This window comes from Phasianus colchicus, chromosome 11 (assembly GCF_987193195.1).
Source record: "Phasianus colchicus chromosome 11, bPhaCol1.hap1.1, whole genome shotgun sequence".
NCBI classification, from domain to species: Eukaryota; Metazoa; Chordata; class Aves; order Galliformes; family Phasianidae; genus Phasianus; species Phasianus colchicus.
In genome coordinates this window covers 10,864,450-10,884,662 of record NC_143446.1, presented here as the reverse complement: position 1 = coordinate 10,884,662, position 20,213 = coordinate 10,864,450, and the positions used below count along the sequence as shown (strand labels likewise).

General features: G+C 49.4%; 1 protein-coding gene across 4 annotated transcripts in view; it reads right to left on the bottom strand.

The window, feature by feature from the left end:
* Window positions 1-334: 334 nt before the first annotated feature.
* The window catches only part of PLXNA1 (plexin A1), a 98,457-nt gene continuing 78,578 nt past the window's right edge, over window positions 335-20,213 (bottom strand). For 2 of the 4 annotated variants that reach the window (XM_031607552.2, XM_031607562.2), the window contains exons 24-32: window positions 16,446-16,592; window positions 15,726-15,885; window positions 15,044-15,225; window positions 14,499-14,595; window positions 13,852-14,042; window positions 12,804-12,973; window positions 10,968-11,180; window positions 7,849-7,999; window positions 335-4,327 (exon numbers count right to left, since the gene is read on the bottom strand). In XM_031607552.2, coding sequence (XP_031463412.2) covers window positions 4,232-4,327; window positions 7,849-7,999; window positions 10,968-11,180; window positions 12,804-12,973; window positions 13,852-14,042; window positions 14,499-14,595; window positions 15,044-15,225; window positions 15,726-15,885; window positions 16,446-16,592 — 1,407 coding nt within the window. In that variant the 3' untranslated portion in view covers window positions 335-4,231. Of the gene's footprint in view, window positions 4,328-7,848; window positions 8,000-10,963; window positions 11,181-12,803; window positions 12,974-13,851; window positions 14,043-14,498; window positions 14,596-15,043; window positions 15,226-15,725; window positions 15,886-16,445; window positions 16,593-20,213 lie in introns of those variants that run through there. The other 2 variants (XM_031607568.2, XM_090148225.1) reach the window with 2 other exon arrangements.

The following is a 20,213-nucleotide window of genomic DNA, read 5'->3' as shown; positions in this document are numbered from 1 at the left end:
CGGCTTGGACCCCACACACCAACCTGCTCCTGCCTGCCAACGTCCCCATGCCCACCATGCCCACCCAATGTCACCACACACAATCACCACGGGGACTTTGCATTAGCATCCTGCCCACCCTACACCACCATCTGGAAGTAACCAGGGTCTCCAGGTCACGCTCCCATCCTTTGACGAGTGAAACAGAAGGGTTAAAACCAATGAATTCACCACAAGGTGCCCATTCAGCAGAGAAGCCTCCACATCACAGCTCACCAGGCCGCACATCCCGGTGCCATTTTGGGCTGCGCTCCTCCCTCCCCCACTGCCCACAAACACAGGCCAGACACCGGCATTAGCAAAAATGTTTAATCTCTCCTTGATGCGTGTGTTTATTTACAAGTACTAAATCTGAAGAACATTAAAATAGGAAATAGCAGGATATTTACACGATCAAAGGGTGTGCGGCCAGCCACGCCGGCCTGTTGCTTCAAGTCTGAAACAATCATCACAGAAAGTTAATCAAGGACTCCGGATTCTCATTTATTTATTTTTTTTCCTCCCCATTTAATTTTTTAAAACTATTAAAACTCTCTGCCTTTCATCAGCTTTGCATTAGTTCCCGCCCCCGCTTTCTTAAAGGACAGCTCATTGTGCGCTTTGGGGCAGGATGAGCCTGGAGGTCACTCCCTGCTCCCCACCCTGAGGCACAGGATGGGGATAAGGGGCCTTGGGGCATCCAAGCCAGGCTGTGTTTTTGGGAACCTTGCACTGAAAAGGCAGCAGGGGCAGGCAGCTGGTGGGGTTTGGCCTCCTCCATGCTCCATCCCCAAAACGCAAGATGGGGGCACGTGTAGCGTCACTGATATGGGACATCCTGTGATGCCTCCCAGCCTCTCCCCCAGGCAGGGGTAACAGGCTGCCTGCAGGATTAAGGACACTGGGCATCAGGCGAAAGGCAAAGGTAGCACCAAGGAGCAGCAGGGGCTGCAGGCTGCACTGCAACACATCCCCCATACGCAACCATCTGCCATGGAGGCACCTGGGACGAGCAGCAAGGGGACCCCAGAGGGATCCTTGGGTGGAGCAAAGCCCCAAAGCCCCCTCAGGAGGAAGACATCAGCCCATCCCCAGGACCGCACTGTGGACTCTCCTCATTGCATGGGATAGGGGACGCAGGATAGGTTGAGAAGAGCCTAGCAGTGGAGGCAGAAGAAGCCAAGAGGAGCCCTGAGAGCCCAGCAACACTGTGACACTACTACCCTGCCTAGCACAGCACTCCAGAGACTTCCCTGCTGACCACCCCAGGACCACCAGGGCCATGAGAGCCATCCAACATGGCTACCCAGCATAGCCAAGGATGTGCTGCAGCATTGCAGCAGCCTGCTGAGCCTCTGCTTTCGCCAATACTTCCAGAAAATTTCAGGAGAAGGCTCAGACAAAAGCCTCCATCCTCTCCAACCAGCAACAGCGAGAGTACCACCATCTCCAAACCATCACCAAAACACCACGTGCTCAGCTCCACCAAAAGCCACCAAAGATTCCTCAGACACTCTTACCGCAGCAGTGGGACCAGAGGATCGCAGGGGCTGCCACAGAGATGCCAGAACCTCGGGCTGACCTCACACCACACCTGCATCAAACCCAACTGTGGCACTGCTGGAGCTCCCACCAAGCTGGCCCCCATGAGCTGTGCCATTTGGGGACCCCCACGAGGGTTCTGTCCCACCGAGGCTCCTGGCACACAGCTGTCCTTTAAGGCTCTCCGAGTACCACACTGGAAATGTCAACCACTGAAGTCTTATTTTTTTTTCTTTCTTCTGGACAAGAAAGTGACAAATTAATTTCAAATAAAAATAAAATAAAATAGATAAAAGATTTAAACAAACCTCTAGGATTCAACACTTGCAGTTTTTTTATGCTTTTGTTTTTTTTTCTGTTTCTTAAAAAGATCAACTCAGACTAAAATCTAGCACAGTCATGCAACAGCCCACAGCTCTCAGATATCAGCTTGGGGTTCCCAGGTTTGGGAAACAATTATTACCTCTTTTTAGAACACTTCTGTTGTGGTGGTTGGTTTTTTTGTTCTCATTTTCTTTTTTTCAATCAGCGTCTTCTCCTTCCCCTCTTTATTAAAACAAAACCAAACCAAACAAAATCACAACATAATGAGAGATGTGCAGGCTTGAAACGATTGTTCTGCATGGTGAGAAATGCTTGGAAATTTCTTCCAGACCATTTGGTATCCTTTTTTTTTTTTTTTTTTTTTAACTGGCTGTGTAAATTTATTTCATATTTATATCGGTTTGATTCTCCTTCAGTTAACTATACAGCACCCCACTGGGGCACGAGAATTAGATTGTAACCACATATATATATATACACACTTTTATTTTTTTTTTTAATTAAAAACTTCATTATTTCTCCCCTCTCCCCCCCCCTAACTTGCAGTTTATGGGAATGGGCAGAAACCAGAGGGCTCCTGTCCACTTGGACTTCTGCTGTCACCACTTCTGGCAGAGCACGATCCCCTCCGCTCAGCCCAGGGAGCAGCAGGAGCTTGGGACAGAAAAGGAAATGTATTTGCTCAGTTTTTTGAAAGTTTTGGTCACCTGCTGCAACTCCAGGCAGCATTCGGCACCTTTTTCTTTTTGTTCAGGAAAGTAGAAAACCGTGCAGATCTGACGTTTGGAAGGGGGTCTCCCCATGAAATGCCAGCAGGCACAACCCATGGGAAGGGTGGATGGAGTGGAGGGGAGATGGGGTGACAGCAAGGAGAGAAAGGGGGAGAAAAAAGGAAAAGAGAGAGAGAGGAAGGTAGATGTGGAGTGGGAATCCCTGCACAAGCCTGGGCTGCCCGGGGCAGGGGAACAGAGGACAGTCCCAGTTCGGTCCCTCCATGGGCTGGTGCCCAGCTCCAGCCACAAGCATAGCACGAAGCAAGGGGGAAAAGGTAATGATCCAACCTTGGGATCCCTATGTCAGCACAATAAAATGGCAGGAATCCTGTCCCTCCCCACACCCCCCTTAAAAAAAGTAAAACAGCAAAAGGAAAAGTTTTTAACCATGCAGTCATAATGTCAGTCCTGTCCCTGCCTTCTCCCTCCAAGGAGCCGAACCTGAAACCAACTGACTGGTGCTGTGGGTGGCCAGCAAGAAGGCAATGGATAAAAGCCAAAGTACCAGGCTGGCTCTCCAGGTCCCCTGTCATTGCCATCCTCCCCTCTGCAAGGATGAACCCTAAACGCATCCCCCAGCCATCCCCCAGGGAAAGGAATACCGACCCTCCTCTCTGACTTCCCTCAGCCAACTCACAGCCTCCAGAACCACTCAAGCAGCATTTAAATAAGAGCATCTACTCAGCTAACAAAACTCCCACTTTTTTTGTTGTTTTGATCTTTTTTTTCTTTTTTTTTTCCTTTTTTTTTTTTTTTTTGCACTAAACAACATTCAAATAAAACATGGCACAGGACGTATTTTCAGAAATATCAAAGCTCAGGGATTTCTCCCTTTCCTGCCCACCCCTGCTGCCCCCACCACCAAATCTCCCCAGCATCAGTCCTTTAGCTTATTTTTTAAAACCGTTTTTCATGAGTTAGTTGCAAAATTTAGAATCCTCTTTTTTTTTTTTTTCCCCTCCCATTCTTTGTTATACTTTTTATTTTTTTTCTTTAAATTAAAAATTTTGTCTCGTGTAAATTGTGCAAATATAGCAGTTAACACTAGTGGCAGAAGGCCAGAGAGAGAGAAGGGGGGGAAAGAGACAGAAAAAGAAACAGAGGGAGGAGGAGAGGGGGGCAGACAGCCAGGGGGCAAGGAGGGGAGAGCAAGTCAAGTACAGTACAAACAGGAGCCCACCCCCCTCCCTCCACCAAAGTAACAACATCCAAATGCCGTCCTAAAAAGCCCCACGGTCCCGACCCTCCTTCCCAGTGGGCTCAGGGGCTCTGCCTGGCCCGGGGGGTCCCAGCGGGTCCATGGGGCACACGGCTCTCCCTCCTCCACCACCCCGCATGGCCCCTTTGCAAGGTCTCTGCTGTGTCCCGGTTGCATCGGGGTGTGCGTAGAGGGGTTTATCCATGTTGCTGCTGTCGTCGGGATTTTGTTTTCCGCTCGCACGCGAGGTTTTCCTTGTTCATTTGTGGGAAGTGTGCGGAGGCACCCGTGGGCACGTCCAGCCCCAGCCTCGAAGTGTCCTGCCTGCCTCCTCCCGCCGCGTCGCTGCTCGGGAAGCTGGCACCGTGCCGCCTCTTCAGCTGCTTAAGGCCATTGTGTCAATTGCCTGCTCCAGCTTACTCCTCAGCCGCTGCCTCCTGGCCTGCTCGTCCTTCTCTAACGCGGCTAAAATCTGTGGGAGAAAGGGGAGAAGAGAGGCTGAGAATCGGCCCTTGCAGCACATCCCGACACGCAGCCGCAGGGTCCCATGAGAGGCATCATGGGTTGGTTCTCACTGTCTAATGGAGGAGGGGAGAGGTGCAGGACGCTGCCCCCAGCTGTCACCCAGCAGGTAGAGCACCCCACGGGCTGTGGTAACACCGGAGATGGCAGCTGCAGCTAGCAAGAAGCCAACCCAATGAGTAGAAATGAAGAAAATGGATATCTAGCATCAAATGCAGGGCAAATCCAAAAGGCAGTAACTGCTTCAAATTACATCCATGACCCCAGAGAATCTACCAAGCCCAAGAGAAGCACTGGTTGCTCTTCAGAGATCACGATCAAGCTATGAAGTGGTTCCAAAAGCCAAAAAAATGTGTCAAACCCACAAGGCTGTGGTTGCCACTAGGAACAAAATCCTGCTCAGCTCTTCCTAAGGTTGACAACCACCCTAGGATATGGGATGGACACTGGGTCCTTAGAACCATAGAACAGAATCATAGAATCACCAAGGTTGGAAAAGATCCACAGATTCACCCAGTCATCCACCGATGACCAACAGCTTGTCCCATACCTTGCAGGAGGCATGCTTGCCATACCAGGACCACAAGAATCATAGAATCGCTACAGCTGGAAAAGACCACTAAGATAAGTTCAACTGTCAACCCATTAACAACATTTTAAGAGTCCAACCATCAACCTACTGTCACCATTCTAGCCCAGCTGTCAACCTAAGCCCACCATGCCCACTGACCACATCCTTCAGTGCCACATCTCCACAGTTCTTGAACACCTCCAGGGATGGTGACTCCACCACTCCCTGTGCAGCCTGTGCCACTACATCACCACTCTTTCGGAGAAGAAATTTTCCCTGGCATCCAACCTGAACCTCCCCTGAAGCAACTTAAGGCCATCACTACTCATCCTATCAAGAAGACAGCTTTCCTCCATAAAAACCCCCTTCCTCTAACCAACCTCCTGTGGGAATGAAAGATCACAGGGTGATGTTTGACAGTCCCCTCGTCCCATAAGAACACTTCCATACCTGCAGGTCTGGGGGATGCTGGTGGAAAGGGTTCGGAGCAGACAGAAGGGAGTAATGAAGCATAATGCTGAGGGGCACCTGCCCCCTCCACAGGCACAGGTCTCATCTCACTAACACTGTGCCAATAGAGCAGAAAAGCAGACTTAAAAAAAAAAAAAAAAAAAAACCTGACAGAAATCTCATCTCCTCGGGTGAGCTAGTTGAGAGAGCAAATTTTTTTGCAATTAAATATCAAGGCATCCGTCAAAGGGGACTTGATTAACCATTTCATTGGCTGCATAATTGGAAACAAACTGTTGTATAATTAATAGACTTACTAGGAGGCAGGCAAAGTCCATCAGGAGCCCTACAGGTAACTTCTTAATAGGGAATCAGCTTCCTTTGATTAAGCACTGCTGCAGTGCCTGCAGGCTGGCAGAGTTGTGAGGAGATGCAGCAGCTATTGGCATGGGCAGGCTGTGCTCCCTGAGAGGTGTTCTAGGATAGGACTGGGGCTGGAAAGGATGACCAGTGCCTGGGGGAAGTAAAAGCGCTGCTGCAAGGTGCAGAGCAGCTGGATGCTGCTACTTGCTGCGGGCAAAACGAAATACCTACAACCATGCTCCCACCTGAAACCAAAGCCCCGTGTGTCTTAGCAGTGGCTGAGCTGGAATAAGGGGAGGTGGGTCTGAGAAGCTGAGTAAGAATCTATTCCCACTACTTCTGCCTCTCCCACTGAGCCAGCTGTGCACTGTGCAATGCTGAGGTGTTAGAAAATGCACAACCTGCCCCTGCACTTACCCAGTCCTCTTTTATCCCACCCTTACATAAACCCCAAATAAAAGAGAGTTGGACTAGATGATCTTTACAGGTAACTTCCAACTCAAACGATTCTATGATTCTATGAAAAAGAAATCAGTTGCTGAGACACACGTTTATCACCTGCTGTAAGGAGCCAGGACCAATGATTACCAAGATGCAAGTATCCACATGAAAATTAATTATGATCTTCATTCACGGCCAATGACAGCTTATTATTGCACTGAACAACAGGAAAAATTTTTCTCTCCCATTTTGCATCAAAGAGGGTGCAGTCGAGCTGCATATAATTGTGCTTAATGAATGAAAACAAACAAAGGGAACAGCTGCGATTTATTAATTCCATTACAAATAATAAAAGAAGTTCCTGAGAGCTGTGAACACACTTGCAATGCTTGGAGAGCAAGACACTCAACAGATGTCAGCTAGCTGACAAGTCGAGAACCAGCGCCCACCAAGAGCAGCTCATCAGTGCCAGAAGGCCCCTTTCTTGTTCTCATCCAAGTTTTGTTTAAGGGCTGGGGACTTCTACCCTGGAGGAAGTGAGCTCCTGATGGTCACTGAGGGGTGCTAACTGATCTGGATCCTCTGAACTGCTCCTCTGACACCCTTGTGGTAACCACAGAGCTGCAAAAACATCCTAAGACCCTCCATGGCCAGCCCAGCCCATCACATAGAAGTAGAGACCCCCCAGACATGTCATCCCACTGCAGCTGGGGAATGGAACAGGGATCCCACCAGTGTTGTTATGGTGACCATCATGTGGCTCCTTCCTAAGCACCAGGGTTTCCTCTGATTCCTGTAGGCAAGACAGGCAACCAAGGGGAATGGAAACTTTCCTCAGCCTCTTCCTCCTCCCTCCCTAGAAAGCACTCAGCTACACAAGGACTTTGGCCACCACGGTCCCATTGCTGTCCTTAGACCCAAAGGCCAGCTCTGTTACTGCAGTGATGGGGCCCAACCTCCCTGTGCAAAAAGTTCCAACACTCTGTCATCTAAATAAGCCACGCAGTCATCAGTCTGCTTTATTGGGAGAATAAAAGCGATATTACCGTGCTATATGTATAGATCTGTGTTTCACTGTAGTTACATACTTTATTGCTTTAATAAAAAGATGCAGGGTGCGGATTTGAGCAGTGCTTCGTGAAGTTAATTTGTATAAATTACAACAGAGGGGTTTTTGACCGTTCTTACTGACACTACCAAAGAAAGTGCTGAAGAGGCTACCACATCCTCTCATATCCCCGTGCAGCAGAGCTGGATGACACCAGTATAAGTGTGGTGCCAGTACCACTGCAGCACTGGGCTGGGCATGGCACAGAGAGTAGGCACACTGCAATAGTGCTGCCAACTCCAAAGCTCTGCTATGCTTACATGCCAAGTGTATGTAGAGTAAGAGAAAAATAGGTGTTTTCCACATTGTTCCCAGCAGAAAACACAGGAATTAAGCCCTGCTTATCAGCATAGGAAGGGCCACAGAGCAGGGACAGGACTGTCCATCAGCTCCTGGCTCCACACATTGCCCACCTCTGCTCCACTGATCTCGGCCCTGTGCACCACCCACCCCCATCTCATAAAATAGGGATAATACAAAACCGAGGGCTATGAGACAGCCTGCAGCCCAGGTTTGAGGTCCCATTGCTGCATCTTACCTCGTCCTTATACTTGGTGATGTAGGAGTAGATCTCGTGCAGCGCACTCATGCTGTTGAACTGGCTGAGGTGTAACCGTGACTGCTCTGCCAGGTAGGCGCTCATGTCCTGGTCACTAATTGCTGGCATTTTAGCAATATCTGCATAATATCTGCAAGGGAGAGGCAGGAGAAATGGAAGAGCCAGTCAGAAATATTGAGGGATTGAAGGGGATGAGCCCACCCCACAATGCTTACCAAGAACCTGAGGAGGAGCAGTATGAGGAGCATCTTTTCTCAGAGTGGTGACACACCACCATCACTCACTGTAATGCTGCTGCTCATCCAGAGGTCTCCCAGCACTTTACAGAAGGTGAGCATCATTAGCAACATGCTGCCAGAGGAGCAGCAGAGACATAGAGCGCTCGCTCAGCACAGCCAAGCCCATGATGCCAGGGAGCCAGGATCAGGGACTTTCCAATCTCATAAATAACACACTTTTTCTCCTTCCTGTCCCATTTTGCACTGAAACCCATCTGGCAGAACCCATGATGCAACACACAAGAGTTTGCTGTTCTAAGTTCAGAATGTTTCTACAGTCAAAGATGGCACTCAAGGTAACTTCACATCATTGGAACTAGATAAGGCTCCTTCCAACCTAAGTCATTCCATCAAGCTCTTGCAGTTACACTTCTGCTCTTCTCTGCAGAGTTGCATTCTCTTATGATTGCTACCAGTAAGACACTGCCTTTCTTCTCCTCAGACACCTTAAATTTCAGTGTCCCACCCCACGTTTGCACCACTGACATGCCCAGCAAATAACAGAAAAGCCAGACACAGCTTGTACCATCCAGAATCATGGTACAAAATCAGAATATTTTGCTTCAACAAAACCAGGAGGCATTTTGTGACCCAGACTTAGCTGCACAGGTGCAAATTCAAGCAACAGACTGAGGTCTTTTAGGAAACCACACTGGATAGGTCCATGGGCCTCCATCCAGAAAGAAACCCAATCCACATCAAACGAGCCCTGCCTGCTCCCAGCACCTGGAAACACAGAGCACAACTCCCTCTCAGTTTTGCTTTACTCCTCATGACTCCTCAAAAAGCTCAGTAAAGTTTCTGCTACAGTGATTAGCATCATTAGCATCATCAGCTGAACGCTGAGGTAGGACACAGCTGGAGCATTTGGATAGGAGCAGATGGCAGCAAGACCACTCGAGGAGATGAAGCTGAGGATCCACTCCATCCCGCTCAGCTAGTGATAAAATACTTGGGCAACTCTTGCATGTCCAGGTAAAATGAAGCAGTTCTGGGTTTTATCATGACACAAAGGATGACAGGAAACAGTATTTGTCAGTACAAGCATGCATGGCTTGCATGGACCAAGACTCCAGCCATGACCCTGGCAGGAGTCTCTTCCCAGAGCTTCCCATCCCCTAAGCCCTTTAACATGCTATTTCTGCCTCAGACTGGCAGGAAACCCTTTGTTGTTGGTTTTGGTTTTTTTTTTAGCATGCCTGAATCCAGGTGGCAGACAGAGCTGCTAGGGGGAATGTGTCCCACTCAGCCCCTCCTGCACTACTCCAATCCTGCCTCTGCAAAGCTTGACAGTGATAACTGTGCCAAAAGCCAGAAATGCCAGATTTTGCAGCGAAACCCGACAGCAGACACACCCCACTGACTGCCTCTGGGACTGCACCCTGTGCTCGCAAGCAGCACAGCCCAGCACCCTCCTGCTCTGCAGTAAGCAGTGGCAGGAACATCTGTCATTGGTTACATCTCCCAACTTCTCCCTGGGGATGAAGCACATCTAGACCAATGTTTCTCTCTGGAATGGTTTTATACCTTTTCTCTGCAGGCTGAGTATAATACAATGCCGAGTATTTTTGTCACAGAGATGGCAAGGTCAGAGAAATTCACCTTACGCTTAAAGGCAGCAAAGTTTGTGATGTTCCTAAGGGACCCCTTTCCAAAATCCCCTCTAGCCCTCTGCAAAGAACTCTCTCCTATTACAACACAGCTCATCTCTCATCTTAGCCAGCATATTTCAGGGACATCTTTTCTTCTGATCCAAGCTGTCTCTTCCTCGAGGGAAGAACCTTGTCTTTGCACCTGCCTGCAAAGCACCAGGCATGCCAATGGTGTGACATAAATACGTAACTGAGTACTAGCAAACAACCAAGGACAACATAAGCTACAAAGTCTCATGCTTACAAACTAGAAAATACAATGCTTATTACTGCCTGGACGTCTTACATCTGGCTCATTCAGTACCCAATCCAGACACCAAAAACGGAAAGGGTCCTCAGCAAAATACATAGTATGATCTTTAGCACAGCTTATCAGCACAAGGGGAAGGTTGCTTCAGAAATGTGGTATTTTTTAAACTTTTTAAAATCCCATTGTGCAACCGACAATATTCTAACAGTAACTCTATTTGGAGGGTTTTGTAGGACATCTCCCACGTTTCTCTCCCAGAAAGATACAGCTAAACAAAGCTTTATGTCCAACAGCATCAATTTGCAATCAGTAACATTCAAACTCTGAATACTTAACACAGCATTAATTCAGAGGGACAGAAGTTAACATCAGCTAACATGACTGAAAGGTGTCAGAAGGAGCAAGGGACCTGTTCCTTGCCCAAGCACTGTCTTGGAGCATGAGCTCTCATCACGATCCCAGGCAAGATGTGCAGAGGGATGAGAGACGGGAAACGGCAATTTTCAACCATTTCAGCAAAACCTGCATGCATTGTCATGTTACAAAAAAGGCACTTCTCCAGTCCATGGCTTACTTCTTACTGCTCTTCAAAAGCAATCAAGGGAGATGTTAGCAATTTCTTAGCACTGACCAAGTTTTTACAACAGAAAGCATCAGACAAGCCAAAAGTGGAGGTTGCTTTTAGCATCCTTTAAGCAAGACAAAAACAGCTCTGTCAAACAGCATTGCAAACTCACTCCTGGAGACAATCACAAGTAAGCAGCGTCTCGCAGATGAGGATTGCCTCCCACCAGCATTAGCACGTGCCTCTTCAGAGAGTCCTCAACAACCAAACCCTCAGTGTGAAACCTCCACACCTATGTAAGTGCACTGTAAGTCCTCCAAGGGAAGCAGGGAGATGCTGCCGAGTCTACTCACCTTTCTACCCAGCTCTTGTAGTTGGGGATGTCCTTGGCATACAGTAGTTTGTTGGAGGGAGAGTCTTTTCCTAATTTGTGCTCAGAAGTTGAGCAGGAGTCCATGAATGTCTGAGCCACCACGGATAGGCAGGCATCAGTAATACTGTTCTTGTGAATGTCGAACACAAACTGGGGGTTCTTAATCACATTCACCCAAAAACGCAGAGGTAGACTGAAGGAAGAAAGAAACAGGAGTCAGCACATGAAACAAGCCCTAAGGAAACATCCACTTGCCTTTGCCTCAGTGCAATACCACGTCTTCTGCCCACCCCAATATGGCCACAGCTCTCCATGGAGAAATCCCTCAGCACTGTCAACATCTCCAAAGACAAAGCAGGGCAGCAAAAAGCTGCTGTTTCTTCATGGGTCTGCTCACACGGAATAGACCTCGCTGAGCCCATGGGTCACCAGGCATGGTTCCCTTCTCCCGTATCAATAATCCTAAGACACTTCACACATCTCTCATGCTGCAGGAGGGGGTTGCTGGATTCCTCCAGAGGCTCATTAGCACAATTAAGATGAGAGAATGATTTAGGCAGTCTCAGATGCCAGAGACGCATTTCTCAGCGGTGGAGGCACCGGGACTGGATGTTTGCTGCATACTTACACACATGCCACTCTCCATCGCTCCATTTCCCACTCTCTTGCCCCTCTCCTCTCCCAGGAGCCTTTCAGGGTCTCCCTCCATTAGAATGCCTCTCCGATCTGTCACTCCTCAGCACCAACACCCAGCGAATGCTTTTATCTTAGACAAAACACACTTCATTCCCCAGGACTTTCTTAATGAGGGTACCGGGTGCATGTACATATTTCATTTGTGAAGGGAATGGCCTCAAGAAATTAGCTCCACACGTTGAATTAGCGCCCAGAGATAAGCACAGGCATTAGTATGCAGAAGCCTGCATGCCCAGCCCCTGCAGAGCGGGCCTTTTTTTCCTCCCTTGCGTTTCACTCCTTCTTTTAATATAGAAAGCAGAGTTATAAATCAGTTCCAAGCACTTCCGCACTCTCACATCTCCATTTAAAAATGTTTCTTTTCCTGCCCTGCTAATTGCCAACAGTTACTGAACTATACAAAAGCAATTTGGCTGCCATTTAACAAATGCCAGGCACGGGAACGTACGTACCCGTCTCCAGCAACGGCAAGATCAGAGAGATGAAATCAGCGAGACAGCAGAAACACAGAATGTAGAGGGGGGGCTGCAGAAAAGGAGCAGACGTGTGCTTGAGCCCTGGCCCCAGCACAGCGCTCACTGAGGTCTCATAAGCAGCTCCTCCCCACTTTTCAGAGAGCGATTAGCAGAGCTGATGGGTTGGCTCTGCAGGCGAGGTTACGGAGGATGCGTACATGAGTTTACACTAACTCTGTTAGGGCACACTCAGCTGACTGACAGGAGGGAGTGTGGCAAACACCTCCAGGACAGCTAAGACGAGAATGCAGGCTGGCACCTCTGAACGAGCCCAGAGGACAGAGAAGGCCGTGCTGTGCTCACTCAAGGTGAGATGGAAACAGGATCGTGTTTGTCCTCAGCCAGCTCCAGCCATAAGGGGAAACATGGTGCTGTGGCAGCAGGGATTCAAGGGCAGCGTGAGCACTGCATTCCTGGGATTTTTTCTACTGCAGGAAGGCATGTGAAAGATTTACCCACACCCAAAACACAGAGATATAGGCCTCTCTTGTGCTGGAACATTTTCAGGAACAACCTGAGGCAAATTTCTGCTCCCTGTGGGAAGGGTAGGAGGTATCATTAGCTGCGACATCGCTAGCCCCTGCTCCACTGCCCCTCTCCATTACCAGTTACTCTTCCAGGTGTGCCTGACATCATAATCATTGATCTGGTGCTTATCAGCTTGCTCATCCAGGAAATCAAACATGTATTTGATGGCGAGGGGCAGCGCACTCCCACGATGTGCTGTGCTGAAGATAGTCTCAAACAGATCATCCACAAATTTCTGCAGAGTGCCCTGAGGAGGAAAAGGAGAGAAGGGCCATTCAGCAGCGCCCAGCAGCAGCACAAAGATGGGCCTTTAAACTAATTTCACTCCTATTCCTACAACAAAAGCACAGCACCGTCTGTGTAAACATACTCGTTTTGGTGGTTTAAATCAACATGACAGCAAGCAGATTTTTCCTTCATTGCATTGTTTAGCATGTTAAAAGCATAAAAACACCATAAAGAGCAAAAACTGGGGGGGGGGGGGGGATATATGTTGTATCGTGGTCATTATTTGGGTTCCATTAAGGTACCCAAGACTTGATCACAAATATCACTGAACAAACCTTAATTACTACATTGCAGGGAGCCACATCACAAGGGAGATGGCTGACCCCAAACTCTGCTATTTTGAGCCATTATCTTCAGTACAGCCCCTGGTCTCCCTAGAGAGATCCCAGACAAACAGTACACACTTTGTTTTATGCAGGCCAAGGGAAGGGGATTCCTGCTGTGACATGTGTGCTGTATGCCACACACCCTAGGTAATTACCCATCCTACATCACTGATTTTGAAGCTTTACCCCAAAAGCCAAATCAATGGGGATGAGGTGCCTCCTCCAGTGCACCTCTGCTTTGCAGTCCAGCAGTTGCTCAGTGATACGGGGAACAGTAAAAGTGCCAGAGGGTGAAAAAAGCAAATAGGAAAGTTCACTCAAGGGACACTCACTGAGGGCTGTGACACACAAAAACATCACCTCCAGCTCAGATCCAAGATCAGTAAAATAGTTCCAGTACTGAAGCAGCAGTCTAACAAAAAATAGTAGCACCTCTGGACAACCCAATTCCTTATCCCTCTCCACCCAGATCACAAAAGCCATGTGGCAGCTGTGTGTTCCTGTGCCATACCTTGGTGGCTAGCAGGCGGGTCAGGTAGATCTCAGAGACCATCTTGCTGCCCCGGTCACCCTCCCGCTGGTCCATGTGGTCGTGGTTTTTTACCAGGTGCCAAAGCTTGGTGCCACTCTCCAGGTCTGGGGTGATCATGGGGGTGCGTGAGCGCAGGCTGTCGGGGCTGCTGGCTGTCCGCAGCATGCTCTCTGCAAGCACCAAACAGAGGGAAACTCATACCTTACTGACCTCCACCTCTCTACCAGCTCTCCATCCCCATCCTCTGCTCTGACCTCAGCATGTGTTACAAAGCACAGTTGCCAGCATGTTTGATGGAGCCCTCAGCTAGGCTTATTTAAGTGCTTAGTGCCTCTGTGACTACCTTAATTAGATTTCAGGGGAATAAAAGGAAGGAGACCCTTTAGTTGCAGCCATCTGACTTGTCTTTCTTCCATTCTCTCCTCTCCAACACGTTGCAAAGAGACAGTTCTGTGTGACACCAGTATAGCTCTCTCTCAGACATCAGTATAGCACAGTACAGGAGAATCAAGCATTTAGAGGACCTTGATCCAGCAGGCCCTGTGCCTCAGTCTGCAAATCCAGCTCGATGCTGCTTTCCCTCCAACAAAGCAGAGAGCAAGGTCTGGATCCCCCTGTGCACTCACCATATCTGCTGAGGGACTTGGTGAAGGTTGAGGAGTTGGAGATGTTGTACGCTGAGTTCTGCTTGGGTACCAGGGCTACTGAGGAGCCATCCGTCACCTGCAAGCAGAGACGGCACACGTAAGCTGTGACAGTGGGATATGCAAAGAACAATCCCACAGCAGGAAGAAGTCAGCCCTAGAGGGATGAAGCTACACTGCACCCTGCCCCAGGGACAGGGGACTGCATCTATTTCTGCAACAGTTCAGGGCCACAGAGCACAACAGAAATGAATCAAAAGCTTGGAGCTAAAAACGACAAAGCAATCTCAGAGCAGAGTGCTCTCTAAGAGTCCTGAAGATGTTCCTTTTAGTGCTTCCTTGAACAGAAAGATCATAAACACAGAGACTGTAGTGAAGTGACCGCAGACCCCTGGTCACATCCCCACATGAGTAGCAAGGTCTGGAGAGCCAAACCCAGGCCCTGACCAAGATAAGGAGGGAGAAGAGATATTCAAGCTCTCAGCAGCTAGTGACTGCTCAGTGCTCTCCACCATGGACAGCATTACCTGGTAGTGGGCCAGGGTGTTTAGCCTCTTCCAGTCATTGTCAATCTTTGTGGTGACATCTTCATCCTGCAGTATGATCCGGGCCATCCTGCCCTGCCGCCACTCTGTCCCAGTGAGGGAGAAGGGCTCATGGTTAGCAGGCAGCTTGGAGGACAAAGCCAAGCAGAGCAGAGGAGCAAGGTCTGGGATAAACGAAAGAGCCCTGCCATCACCTTCAAACCTACAGACTGATGACTGTCAACATGGTGTTGGGCAAAAGCTGTTTTTAAGTATTCAACAAAAAGCAGCATCAGTTTGGCCCTGGCAATCATTTACTTCACTCCTCTCCTCTCCATCCTCCTGCTCCTCCTCTAACAACGTCACTATTAACACCATTCCCAACAATTTCTGCCCTTCTTGTCCCTCAGCCTCATGCCTGCAACCCAAACCAAACCCAAACCAAACCAGAGCATGAAGAGCTCTCCTCTCCACTGGCAGGACTCACATTCTCACCCCAGAGGTTCCCATGCACAGGCAGTGCCACCAGCACAGCAATCTTAGCCAAAGTGGACCGTACAAGCAAAACACCCCTGTCCTGACAGGTCCTCTGTCCTAAAGGAGATTCACATTTGCGTGCCTTGAAAGTTTTTTTGGCCTTTCAGCCTTTGACTGTTTCAAGGGGAGTGCTTGGCCCCTCTCTTACCAAGGTCCATGTCTCCAGCTTTGGGACGCTGGGAATAGGGCACTCCTTTGTAGACAGCATCCAGCAGCTTCTCTTTCACCTGTGTGATGGTGTCACAGTTCAGCACCTTGACAGGAATCTCTGGCGCATTCTCGTTCTCAGGGTTCACACAGTTGAGGGTCTGCAGAGGGGCAGAAAGAATTGAGTGTGAGGATGGCAGATCCAAAGGCATGGGGCTGTAGCTGTCTACAGTTACACCTGCTCAATCCCAGGCCTGAAGGTACAGCCTTGTGGCATATTCTTGCTTCCTTTTTCTTCCCACCTCTTCCCAACCCCAAAATTCCAGCTGTTTCCAGATAGGCAATGTGATATCTGTGAAGGAATCCTGGGCCAGCAAACCATGCCAAATTCAAAAAAGATTGCAAAGCTTCAGCATTGTCCAAGCACATTTTACTCCCACCTCCACACAGGTGGTGAAGAACCAGCTGCAGCCTCAGCCACAGGAAGGACCCACTTAACACACAGGGACAAAACAGACAGCTCATATGGGAGAAGCAGTAGTTCTACATCCTTCATGGTAATCCCCAAGCTCTAACTTTGATTCCCACAGATACTGGAAAGAGTAGTAAGAGAAAAAACACTCTCTGCAAAGCCCTATGGGTGTCTCCAAAACCTTGTTAAATAGCTGGCCTAGGGATCATGGCAAGAACTAGTATGAGTGAGGCTCCCACTTGCACTAACCAGCATTTTGTAGTCAATCTGCTGCCGGATAAGCTTGTCTTCACTGAGGGAGTAGCGAGCCTCTCCTGTGATGGCATCAATGGGTCCCTTCTCCATCTGCTGCTTGATGGCACAGTACAGCATGAAGAGTGGCTCCCCAGCACATTCCTGTGGAACAGAGGACGGAGGGGAGGAAGAGAGAGGGGTGAGAAGGTGTCAGGCACCAACCTTGCCTTTCAGAACTACAATGACAGAAGCCTGTTGTGCCCCTGCAGCATCAAGCCCCACCTGTGACTTTATAAACTACCTCCAACCCTTCTCCAAGGCTGCAAGGAAGTGGGGCATATGGAGGCAATTTGTATCCTGCAGCAATTCATTCTCCTTAAAAACTTGCTGGAAGTCTCCAACCTGATGAAATGGACTGGGAGAGCATTTCCTGCTGTCCCTGCTGCTAGGCCACCCATATGTCCCTATTGTCAAACCCCCACAGTCAGAGCCAGCACTAGCTACTAGCCACATTAGTGTCTATCTCCCAGGTGGGAGGAAGGGAGAGGAACCAGATACTTCACCCAACGAAGCTGGATGTTAAAACTGCAGCAATACAGGACCTGCCAAGGCCAGAGCCATGGCACAGCAACGGACCAACTAGCCTGAAGCCATGAGCTGGAGAAGTGCAGCTGAAAGTGGAAGCCCCTTTACCACGCAAAGCTCAAACAGCTCCACTGCACTGCATCCCAGCATGCCCTTCCAGATACAGACATTACTCCTGAATGGGAAAATAAGGCAGGATGGCAGCAAGGAGGACTGGGAGAAATCTCAATAGATTTTACCCCACCAGCCCTCACCCCTCCCTCCCGGCCGCCTCACAAATAAATTGTACTTTGGTGCAAAGTGCGGCTGCTCTCCCTGTCACCATATGCTGTTAGCATCTCGTTAGCATCTGCGGTAATTAAAGAGACAGCTGCTAACGAGCAGGAACAGGCATACATCATCCCCAGACCTTCCGACAACACGCCTGTCTTTGAAATTATGTTTCATTTGCAAACTTGGCTTCATTAAGTCAGCTCGGAGAAGTGAGAGACCCGAGGTGGGTGCTATGCCACATGCTAACAGCCACCTCCCAGGGCTGCCCCAAAGCCATGAGCCCCCAGCACTCACAACTAGCCCACCAGCCAAGGAAGAAAGACAAGAAATTGCTTCCTTTCATTGCTTATGAAAACTACTTGCAAGTCTTCTAGTCTGAGGAATGCAGCGTGGATGGAAAATAAATGGCTGAGTCCAGGGATCACCTCCTCTGCTGCTCACACACCAGCCTGGCTGATGAGGAATAAACCTCTTTGGGGATCCATAGGTTATGTCTTGGTCATATGGATTCCCCAGGAGGGTGGAGAGGATCTGGTGATGGGCAGGTCACTTCTCCAGCACTATCCAGGCTTTCTGAGCCAGGAGGGGACCCACGGGATGGGGACAGGCCAGTCCGCATGGTGATGGGTGACCACTACCTCCCAGCTGTGCCTAGAGGATAGAACAAGTAGGAGCTGGGGGATAACCTCTGCAGGCCAAGCAAGCTCCTGTGAATGGTACATCCACACACACCAGCGTGTTGGGTGTAGGCTGAGGTGAGCCAGCTAACACTCAAACTGCTGTATCAACTAGATGCAGCTCATCAGGCACCTAATATCGTGCATTTTTCGTTGTTTGTCTCGAATTATCCCTCTCCGTTTTACCGGGGTGTCTCATTAGGAATCTGATAAATGCTATTGCAGGGTCCCAACAAGGGTTCCAAACCACTGCCTCCACCCTCAGCCCTGGGCAGCAGGAGGCTGTCCTGCTGATCCTGTCCGCATCCCCTGTCCCAGCCCAGCGCCATGCCAAATGCCCAGCCTGCTCCAGGCAGGTTTGCTGAGCGCAGCTCTGGCAGCTGGGCACACATCCTCCTGCCTCATTTACATGCACAATTACTGCGGTTTGGTGCAAGGCATATGTTTTCCTGCTGGCAAACTGTCTGCTGCGATACCTCTCCATCTACTCCACGGGTTCTCCCTGCTTTTGATGCCACCTGTGATCTTCACCGCTGGGAGACAGGCAGAAAAGGGCCCGTGGGTCTCCTTCAGTAGAGGTAGCATAGTAGGGGCACCCTTAAGCCTATTCCAGTCCATTCCGACTGACTCAAGCACTGAAACTTCCACCACTTCCCCAAGGAGATGATTTGGGTAAACTGGTGGGTTTACCTGAGCCCTCTGTGCATATTCCTCTTGTAATAGTGCACCTAGAGCAGACTTCTTTCTCCTGATGCAACCACAAAGAAACCAGAGGTGATTTCTTCTGCCAGTGCCATGGCTCAGCCAAGGGCTTCAAAAAAAAGGCACTGTCCTGACCCCATCTCTGTGTCCAGCAGTGGCAAAAGAACCCATCCAAAGCGGCTTCTGAAGGAGGTGACCACATCCCTGTGACACACCCACAGGGCTCCAGCCAGCCAAGGACAGGACAAGGGCATCAGATCATGCTTGTGAAACCAGCAGCATCCCCAGATGTCACATTGGGTGTTGGAAGGATGCATGCTCTGCTTTGGACTGCAGAATAACCACATTCACTTCAAGCTCATCCATAGCAACCCCATTTGACCACCAAAAAATGGGGGGGATCTGACCCTCTCCTTTGTCTCCCCTCTTTAGGAGGAGGCTGCAAGGTCCTACCCACACCTTCCTAACACAGCACTGCCATTGCAAGAGGCAGGGAAGCATCACAGAGCAAAGCAGCGGTGTGAGGAGGTGGGGGAAGTCTGCAATATCCCTGTGAATGGCACTGCTTTTCTCCTCTCCCACCCCTGGAAAGCAATCTTTGCCACACGCTACAGCTAGATTTTTATAGATAGAGGCTATCCCTCGACAGAGGCAAAAAGCCAAGTGCACGTAAGTGATATTATAAATCACCTCTCGTTGACGATCACTTGAGTTCTGCACAGACTCCTGCTCACTCTCATCTCTTGGCTGGAAATGGTTCAAACTCCCTTTATCTTAATGAGGGATGAAATCCCACAAAAACGGCTGCATGCCACCCAGCCTCACTGAGCCAGGCAGGATCCCAAGAAACAACCTCGGTGATTGACAAACCAACAGCAGGATCACTAGCCTCAGCCCAAAGCACCACCAGGACACAGTGCTTGCCAATGTGGGCAAGGTGCTCAGCAGCATCTGTCCCTGTATACACGTGAGATGCACAACAGGGAGTTGCTGTCCCCAGTGGGACCTCGGGGCAACTTTTAGAGGGGAAGCAACAGCAAAAGTGGAGATGCCTGGGAGAAACAAGCCCCCTGTGAGAAGCCTTGGTTTCAAAAGACAGATGAAGGAAAATGAGAGAAAATTGGCAGAAATATCCTCTGAGCACAAGTGTGTCTAAGTGAGACCAGCTCCTGGCGCTTTGTCCTCCTGAGCTGTGACAGGAGGGAGAAGTGGGGATCATTGGGAAGGGATTCAAGACTCATTTGGGTTCCTACAGATTTATCCTTTCTCCGGGCATTGTTTTTATGAAGATCTCAAAACCAGAATGCATTAAGCAATCCCTGCCTGTATTTCATTTCTCAATCTCAGCTATTTCCCCCAAAGGGAAGCCAGAATCAGTAATCACATCTCAGAAATGTGGGAAAGAAACCAAGGCCTGGGAAGCAATCAGCACTCCAGGAGGGAAATGCAGACTGAAGAAACACATCAGCCCAGGCCCTACGTGACACACTGCCCGGCCCAGTGAGGTAGGAACCCACCTCTGTCCCCACAGAGGGTCAGCAAACTC